Source organism: Coffea eugenioides, chromosome 8 (genome assembly GCF_003713205.1).
Source record: "Coffea eugenioides isolate CCC68of chromosome 8, Ceug_1.0, whole genome shotgun sequence".
NCBI lineage: Eukaryota > Viridiplantae > Streptophyta > Magnoliopsida > Gentianales > Rubiaceae > Coffea > Coffea eugenioides.
Window position 1 is genome coordinate 6,757,576 of NC_040042.1, and position 9,131 is coordinate 6,766,706.

The following is a 9,131-nucleotide window of genomic DNA, read 5'->3' on the forward strand; positions in this document are numbered from 1 at the left end:
GTATCATCTTCCTTATGAGTTAAAAAGACAACTGTAGAGACTCTAAACACAATCAAAACTTATCATTAAGCCAAAAGACAAAGAATAAACCACTGTTACTACAACAGAAAAGAGAAATCTTGCCACAGAACTTAAACAAATATGTCAGCTCAAATTGTACTTAACAAACAACAAAAGCCAGCAACAATCCTTTCCCCTCACTCCTACTCAGTACTCGCACACACACATTTCCCACACTACACATACTGCACACACTGCAAACACTCAAACACACTGCTCTGCTGCTGTGAGAGAGAGAGAGAGAGAGACACTTGCTGTCTTGCAAAATCCTCTCCTTTACTTTTTGGGGTTTTCCCTCAGCTTTTCAGTTTTCCCCTCTCTCTCAATCTCTATCTACTGTACCCACCATGTTTGCCCAAACCCTAGATCTGTCCCCCTTCTAGGTAACCCCCCAGCCACACACAACACACACTTCCACACCTTCATCGACACACACTGCTGCTTTCTCCTTCTCTCTCTTTATATGTAAATTATTCACTATTTTTTTTAATCTTTCTTATTGCAGGTAGCTTTTTTTCTTACTTGGGAAGTTAAATAAAGCAAAAAGAAGAAAAGGGTCTTCATTTTTTCGCCTTTTTTTGTTTTTTGGGGGTAGGGGGAGGTGGGGGGATGAGTGGGACGTCATCGACGTCGGTGGTGACGGTGGCTTCTGCAGGAGGGGGAGGGGTGGGGGAGGGGTTGGGGGTTGGTGCGGGTGGAGGGTGTTATTATCGGCCACCGTTCACGGCGGTGCAGTGGCAGGAGCTGGAGCATCAAGCTATGATATACAAGTATTTAAATGCTGGCTTACCTGTTCCTCCAGAGCTTGTTGTCCCTATCCGCCGCAGCTTTGAAGCCCTTTCTTCTCGCTTCTTCCATCATCCTAGTTGTATGTTTACACTGCATGTTCATCAACTTCTCTATATTTTTGTGCGTGTACATGAGGTAGTGTGTGTATATATTTGCAGCTAGCTAGCTAGCTAGTTAGCTCCGGCGATGAGGTGGCGGTGGCTGCAGCATCTAATGCTAAGGGTTTGAACTTGATTTGTAGGCGGATTAATGAAATGGGGTCTTTTTTATTTTTATGTGTTTTTGGGTGTTGGAGTTTTGTTCCTTCTCGTATACTTACTGAATATGTTTAAGGTTTTCTTGTAGTAGTGACTGAATTTATGAATTTTTTTTTCTTTGTGGAATGAAGTATCCTATAACTTTTAGTTGGGTGAAAAGCTTAAGTTTTGACATAACCTGAACAATGTGCTGTATATCACTTCTTTCTCTTGAAGGAATGGTATGAGAGAGGGAACAGTATGAGATCTTTGCGAATCTTTACATGCCTCTGTTTCTTTAGTTTTGTGAGTTTGGGTATCAGGAATGAGTTCATTTGTACTGGACGTGAATTTTGTTTGTGGATAATCTGAAACGAGTAGGGTGCATAATCAGGGATTATTTTGATTTTGTTTGCCATCGTGGAGATTTTTTTTGGGTTAGGCTTATTGGAATGAACATCTAGATTATCTTTTTGATTGCGGTGCAATTTGGTAGCACACACTTCGTTTTATGTTTTCTTTCTTATCTTTTTAATATAGTGGGATGATTTCAGGTATGCAGGGTTCAGGTTGTATGTTTGTGTATTCTGCAAAATTGTTAAACTAAGCATGCCCTTTCTTCCCCAGAATTGCTTTTGATAGTGGCGCTTGGCCTACTTTAATGTGGTCTTGCTTATAGGTTAGAATTTCAATTCCTTTCTGCTATTTGCTTTCAAATCTTAATCTTAGATTGTTATGTGCAGTGGGCTATTGCTCCTACTATGGGAAGAAATTTGACCCAGAGCCAGGTAGGTGCAGGAGGACAGATGGGAAGAAATGGAGGTGTTCTAAAGATGCTTATCCGGACTCCAAGTATTGTGAGCGGCACATGCATCGAGGCCGCAACCGTTCAAGAAAGCCTGTGGAATCTCATTCTGCTTCGCAGTCCTTGTCAACTGCGATGCCACACATGGCTGCTGGCAGCAGCAGCAGCAGTGGAATCTTCCAAAATAGTGGAACTGGAAGCTTCCACAATATGCCCTTGTATTCTGTTGCTAACTCGGAGGGTCTGTATTCCGGAAGCAATGTAACAAAGTTTCAGCTTGAGCCTGTGTCATATGGGGGTGATAATAAAGAATATAGGTAACTTGGTGATGCATTGCTTTGTACTCATGATAGTCTTTATTATATAGGTTACTCCATTCTTTTGGTATGTTAATCTCTGGAAATGGCAGTAATCATTGCTTTCTGAACCTATGAGGATCTTTGTTTGCTGAAATGCAACTTATTATTGTGCTGTGTTTTGCTGTCAATATAAATAATATACAAATGTATACGTCAATATGGGGTGATTCTTCTGGGTTGAGATGGAGAGGAGACGCAGGATAATTGAACTTGGTAATCTCTTTAATTGCTCTGGATTGTTTTGTTGTCCCATCTCACATGTTGCTTAGATAGTTTTCTCTTAGAACTATTGAAGCTAGCCTTTGAGATGGGCTGAGAAAGATGATAAATTTTATTTCAAGATACATATCCTTAACCTAACTGCATAACTTCACCACAGTATTACATTTCATCCTGTCACTAAGCTGCAAGATCCTAAACTTCAGCAGAGTACCGCATTTCATCGTATGACTGAGCTGCAAGATCCAAGTATATCAAAATCTGTAATTGGATATCAACTTATCGTCTTAACAGGAAAAAATTTTAAGTGTTGTTTTTCGTTAGTTTGGTCTAATTATTGTAAGATATGTATAACTTAAAATGCAGGAAAGGAGAAGAATAAGGAAATGGAAAGGAGAAGAGTGGCTTATATTGATGCATTCAATGCATTTGGCTCCATCACCAAAAGAAATTTTGCTACTCTTTTGGCGGAGCATATTGTTTTCTGGTATTTAACTGAAAGAACAAAGGAGACAGTTTTGTATTGTTGGGCAACATCTCATTTAGACATTTGCATGCATCTTTTAGTTATGCTTGTGATTGGTAAACTTGATTAAAAAAGCCTGCTAGGTGCACTGATCCTTGAATGACTTGAGTGGATTACATTTTTCCTTTGCTAGGGCTACGTTTTAATTTTTTTTATTATTATTTTATTATTATTATTATAATTTTTTTATGGTTCAAATTCGATATATAGACGATTTTGGTAAAAAGTGAAGCTCCCGATTTTGGCTGTACATCATGCGCTTGAACTTTATAGTCCATGCAACAACATTTGGTGGAAAAAATAATTCGGTGGGATTGATGTCTCATTAGGTTGCTTGATCAAAGTGCTACTTTTACAGAGATGTTTTTGTTCCTTGTATCAGTTAGGAGTACAACAAGGGACGCAGGAATCAGTTAGAAGTACAGCAAGGGAGGTACTTGAATATGATAATAAATACTCCCAATAGCACGCCTATGCTAGAAAGGTTTACTAGTGATAGATTTGAGAGGAATTGATTTGGGGACAGTTCCCTTGAATGCTTTGGAAGGATGGATGGGTACTTTTGGTAAATTTATCTCGGGTCTTTATGCAGAATTGACTTAAAACTGTTTAATTCTTTTTGTTGGTCCTGTCTCTTGCAACTGAATTGAGTTGAGCAAACTTTTGTCTGAAGTAGGATGAATGACTAGAGAGATGTTCCGTTGCAGGTATATCCATGGACTGACTCCTGATGCAGATCAGCATAATTTCTCTCCAGAAGCTTCCGGAAGTGTGGGAAGTCTTGGAGTAGGATCTGATGTAGGTAATACTTGGCGTCTACTTCCATCCCAAGTTCCATCGAGCCCCATGCTGAAATCTAAAAGTGATGCACATACACTGGGTCACTCCTCCGATCTGCATATTGCTCATGCTTTTGATCCCATGATGGATGCTAGACTGTCGAAACAGCGGCAGCAACATTGCTTCTTTGGCAGTGAGATTGGTTCCCCTGGGCCAGGAAAGCAGGAGCCGCATTCTATGCGTCCTTTCTTCGATGAGTGGCCTACGACTAAAGAATCGTGGTCCAATCTCGATGATGCTGGATCAAACAAGAATACATTTTCTACAACCCAACTATCTATATCCATTCCAATGGCTCACGCTGAATTTTCTTCAAAGAATTCTCGTTCCCCAGATGGTGAGGAATTCTCTTCTTGGACAAAACATGACCTGCCACGTCTATGATTCCTTACTAAAGTCTTGTATCGTTCTGATCATGCAAATTCTTAGAACTCCCTTTATTTGTGTTGCTCGCAGATGCTTGAGGAAGCTGTCTCTCAGAATAACTCCAGTCAACTGATGATGATGATGATGTTTTTTGTGTACTATTTACTTGGTTTAAGGTTCAACACCTTTGTCTTGCGTTGACTTCATGTCATCCTTTTGGTTGGCTACCGACATTCTCTGAAAAGGAAAGTAGGTTTGTTGTAAAATGAAATACATGCAAATTTTCGATCCAGAATAAAAGCATTTTATGGCAGTTTTTTCCCAGAATGTGTTTCATTCCTTCAGTTTCTGTTTTGCTGGTTATTTGCCAAAATTATTAGCAAAAAGCCAAACGTGTTGGCACTGATCTTGAAATGTCAGGTCCAGTCTTGAGCAGCAAATCATAACATGCAACTGCTAAATTTGATTAGTACAGTGTTTCTTGATGTACCGTTCATTTTATTTTTTCTAGTTTCAGTGAAATTCTTTCCCAGCTACTAGCATTCAGTACTTGCATTTTTTCACTTCTTTATCTTCTTCAAAGATACTGAAGATTACCAAACCAATGGTCTTCCAACATAAGGGTGGAGTACACAAGGCTACGGTACCAAGAAAAGAAGGGGGATATGGATGGAGATGGAAGAAGCCGGGGAGAGAGAGGAAAAAACGAAAAAAAGATAAACATTACAAGTAAATAGTCACTTAAAAAACAAGCATGAACTATTCATCATGCGACTAGAAGGAAAGTTGCATATCCCAATTTTTTTTTATTTTTCTCCTGATGTACCAAGGTGTTTCGTTTATATAGTTGCCTCCCAACAATACCCTCTACTTCTTTAAAAAATTCCTGTCTTTTTCATGAACCTAACGAGCAGTAGTAGATAACTAGTGCAGCAGACTGATAGAGTTCTTTTTGATATTCAGGAGACAATAGTCACTCAAATTATACAACTAGTATGATGTTTTGTGATAGAACCGTAACTGTGAAGAATGTACTAATAAATAATAGATAAATTTCATCGATCCTGCATTGAGCCCTTCTTGTAAATTAGAGACTCATGGGACAAGAAATGGAGCCCTCGTGTCTCTGTGTCATAAGTTCACAAGTGCACTTTTAGACTTGTCGTGAAATAAGTACTGAAAGTGTTATGAAAGATCAAAAATGAAAACTGCCAAGAAGTGTGCTTGGATGAAAACGTCTAATCTGCAATGACAATGATACAAAACATACCACACTCTTTGGGGTCTCTGTCATTCTTTTGAACCTGCAAGTTTAGGATTGATTTTCAATATTCTGAATCTGTTAACAGAAAATAAACATCTGAATAGCTGTAGTGAATGAGCAGTTTGCCATGTAAGAGTATTTGCATGACATTGCTGGAGCATGTCCAGAATTAGCATTTTAGTAGTTTACCACATGCTGGAAAATAGAATGGCCTTCGAATACCTATAGCTTGAGCGCCTTTGTCTCGTGTCTGGTGAGTGCAGGGTGGAGCTACAGTTGGGGCGATTGCCCCACTGACCCCATTGGAGTATCTTAATATGGTAACATATATAAAATTTTCTGAAGGTTTATGTCTAATTGTCCCCGCTGCCTACTCATCCAGTCAGGCTACAGAGACTTTCAAGTATATCAGTGGGAGGAAGGATCATTCGGAACCAAAGAAGTCTACTCACGTCCCAGTGAACCATGATCTTCTTTTGTCTCATGGTATAAACACGTTATGGAAGGGAGGGTCATTTACTCAAGTATTGCCTTTTTATTGGAAATTTTAGGAAAAAAAAAGTTTGTGGGTTTTAGTAGTGTTTCAAAATTATAGAAGTCGGTGGTTTAATAGTCATCACATTACTAGCAAAAGTTGCTTGACTAGAGTTATTCAGCATATCATTCATTCTTAAGCTTATATGCCATGCCAAAAAAGGGGACAGGGGGAAGAGATACAACATGTATAATCGTAGAAAATCTTGAATAAAAATGAAAAGAAAGAGGATTGTAGAAATTTAGTTAAAACCAGAAGCAACAGATAATGATCCCTTTAGTCAAAATAGAAGTGCATGTTATAAAACCAATTTACTAAGGTTCAAGTGAAAAGTTGATTTTCTAGTTAGTGAATATAACTGTAACATACACAGTCATCACAGGTTATACAAAAACTCAAGTTGACAAGAACAACACACCTTTGTGCGGAGGAAAGAAGTGACTCCTGATTCTTTGTAGCTCGTTCATCATAGGTGTTGAGCTGGAAAAAATTGCGTTTTTCACGTTAGAAATGTCCAACATGTTCTCTAAAGGATTTCTGATTCCAAACCCTGGCAACATTTGACTTCCTTTCTGTTGCAATCCAGGGATAGTTCCTCTTAAGTTAGACCAACCATCCCCTGCAACATTTTTCATGCTACGTACACTATTTGATTCAGCAATCCCCAAAGCACCAGTTCTAGCGGCCACCAAAGCTACAGAAACAAATAATCAGATGGTAACTATGGCATTCAACAAGTCTGAAGTCCGTTATCATAAACAACAATTAAGCATCATTTTCTCACAACCCAACAGAGAAGAATGACATCTAACCATAGAGCATCAGCTTAGAAATGTCCAGTTGTATTATACCAATCAATTTAAATAGTAATACAAATACATAAAATATATATAGAGTGCTGATACAATTTACCATGGAGAAGCATCAGGAACCATTATAGGGTTACAAGTGCTCTCTCATACTCATAGTATCGAGGATCTATTTTCATCTGCTTCAGCTCTTTCCAAACATACTGTTGTAACTGCCATTCATAAAATTGAAGACGCTCTTTCAATTTTCATAGTATTCAAGAGCACGAAAGATGATTTGGGAAACAACTTTCTAGCAGCTTTACAGAATTTGTTTTTCCACCGTAAATTAAGCTAAATGCAGCGCTGAGTTGCAAAAGAAAACACGTTAAACAGCTTCTAACTATCCAAAAAGCATCAATCAATTGTTCCAAGCATATCCGCAAAGACTTTAGCAGAACATAAACCTAATGCATTCCCACAAGGGACAGTAGTGCACTGCACCAGTGATACATATAAATGACTTTCATCAAAAAAATCGATTAAGGTACCGTTGTAAGGAAGTGTGTAGACATAATTAGCCGGAAGACCAATGCCGATACCGGCAAGAGTAATCCCAACACAAAATCCAGCACCACAACCAGCGCCAACATAACCGATCACCTCAGGACCAAAACCAGGCCCCCATCCAACACCACAACCAATACCTAATCCCATGCCCCAAAAGGCTCCTAATGTTGGATGCACTGGATTCCACCGCTGATATCTTCTAAACAACCCCTTGATGATCATTTCCGCCTGCAATCACAACTTTATCAAGAACCACCAAGAAAAAATACTGTAAAAAAGATTCTTTTTTTTCTTCAAGAAAAAACAGAAAACTCTCAGAAATAAGTGCAATATCACATTACCTTAAACAACAACCCAATGCAAAAAGACGAGAAAATATAGACTAGTTAAAAAAAAAAACAAATTTTTGAATTGGGATTTTAACTGCTTTTTCACTGAACCCACAATTAAAATCTTTTCTTTTTCACTTTCTCCTTCTTTTCACCTTATTTAAAGATGTGGGTTTGCATCACATTTTGCAGATTAAGGAAAAAATTTTGACATTGCAGAATCTCCAAATTCAATCAAATAGTGTTCAAGTATTTGCTTTTAGCTCAACTTGAATTAAAGAAGCATAAAATGCAGGAAATTTACAGCATTAGTGGAACTGAGAAAACAAAAATTGAACAAAGAATGGAAAATATTTGCATAAATTGAAATTTACCGCTAAAGAGTGGGGACCGAAGAAGTTGGAGAAGCGCCAGGAGCCAGTAGCTGTTGGAAGTTGGGACTTGGGGAGAAGTTTTGAAATTGATAAAATAATCTGGGATAAATTAGGAGAGGAACCGGGGCGCAGCTTGAGGCGGCCTTTAGCTTCATCTGTGATGGATAGTGTTGGACCCACTTCAAAATTCCAACAAAATACTTTAATCGAAAAATTGGAAGATAAATGAAAAAAAGAAAAGTAAAAAAAAAATGGACGAGGGAGAGAAATAAATGTGTTTTTTTTCTAATTTTTTTTTTAAGTAGATGAAGGGTAGGATTTAAGAAGCGAAAAGGGGGGAGGAATTAGAAATACGGTACTGTTGTTGATTTTTTTATAAATAGAATGATTCTATACTATGCATTCGTAATTAGATTATAGTTGTATTTGCTAATAATAAAATCTTTTTATTTAGTGAATCAATATTACTTCTGAACATGCGTCATTTATACCATTCATCATAGTCTCTTTCGAGTGTGAATTTTTATGATTTTATTTGATTTATATACTAATATTGTATACATTAGCACCCTTACATGCATATTGTATATATAAAAAATAAAATTTAAATTTACATTGAAATTATGTGACATGCATCTAATGCAATAGTATATAAGATTAATTATTTTTATCTTCACGTCTACTCATTTCGACTTTTTTTTTATCTAAATCATTTTCTAGAAAAGGAAAAATTAAAAAAGAAAGTTGTAAAAGTTGACATATTTTGATTTTTTGCCTATGATGCATCAATTTTAGAGGGGATGGAGATCCTTTTGAATTCCATAGTTGTTCGAGGAATGGTTCCCAAATGTCCCTCCCCGTTCAGGATTCCAATGGGTTGGTAAGCCTACTAAGGACCACGCCTTCAAGAGCCTAAGGTTAAAGGCGCTCAATGCAACATATGTAATGTAGTATACAAGCTAGTGTAACGCCGAGACCCTTGAAGGACCACGCCTTTTGCTCCAATCCAAATCCTTTGAACATGAAGCTGGGAATTACTCCCCCGGCTTCCTCAGAGCAATAAGAAAAAAC

General features: G+C 37.8%; 2 protein-coding genes across 4 annotated transcripts; one reads left to right on the forward strand and one right to left on the reverse strand.

Moving 5' to 3' along the window:
- Positions 1-669: 669 nt before the first annotated feature.
- Positions 670-4,544, forward strand: LOC113781056 (growth-regulating factor 4-like). 2 transcript variants are annotated; one of them, XM_027326894.1, is made up of 4 exons: positions 670-928; positions 1,829-2,207; positions 3,702-4,171; positions 4,291-4,544. In XM_027326894.1, exons 1-4 carry the CDS (start codon positions 670-672, stop codon positions 4,296-4,298), a joined length of 1,116 nt encoding a protein of 371 aa, XP_027182695.1. In that variant the 3' UTR covers positions 4,299-4,544. The 2 variants fall into 2 exon arrangements, with proteins under 2 accessions (XP_027182695.1, XP_027182694.1); XM_027326893.1 differs by having other exon boundaries at positions 3,702-4,544.
- LOC113781058 (cadmium-induced protein AS8) lies at positions 4,282-8,192 on the reverse strand. 2 transcript variants are annotated; one of them, XM_027326896.1, is made up of 5 exons: positions 8,061-8,192; positions 7,339-7,585; positions 6,418-6,693; positions 5,471-5,504; positions 4,282-4,437 (listed from the first exon to the last, which is right to left on the reverse strand). In XM_027326896.1, the coding sequence occupies exons 2-4, from the start codon at positions 7,577-7,579 to the stop codon at positions 5,491-5,493; spliced, it is 531 nt and encodes a 176-aa protein (XP_027182697.1). In that variant the 5' UTR covers positions 7,580-7,585; positions 8,061-8,192; the 3' UTR covers positions 4,282-4,437; positions 5,471-5,490. The 2 variants fall into 2 exon arrangements, with proteins under 2 accessions (XP_027182697.1, XP_027182696.1); XM_027326895.1 differs by lacking the exon at positions 4,282-4,437 and having other exon boundaries at positions 5,202-5,504; positions 8,061-8,190.
- Positions 8,193-9,131: the final 939 nt, after the last annotated feature.

What these genes read in the sequence shown, in the direction of transcription:
- LOC113781058 (XM_027326896.1), bottom strand. Translation starts at nt 7,579, where the DNA reads ATGATCATCAAGGGGTTGTTTAGAAGATATCAGCGGTGGAATCCAGTG. An exon ending in CTACACACTTCCTTACAACG is followed by an intron (nt 6,694 to 7,338) that starts GTACCTTAATCG and finishes TTGTTTCTGTAG; the next exon opens with CTTTGGTGGCCGCTAGAACT.
- LOC113781056 (XM_027326893.1), top strand. Translation starts at nt 670, where the DNA reads ATGAGTGGGACGTCATCGACGTCGGTGGTGACGGTGGCTTCTGCAGGA. An exon ending in CTTCTTCCATCATCCTAGTT is followed by an intron (nt 929 to 1,828) that starts GTATGTTTACAC and finishes TGTTATGTGCAG; the next exon opens with TGGGCTATTGCTCCTACTAT. An exon ending in GGTGATAATAAAGAATATAG is followed by an intron (nt 2,208 to 3,701) that starts GTAACTTGGTGA and finishes GTTCCGTTGCAG; the next exon opens with GTATATCCATGGACTGACTC.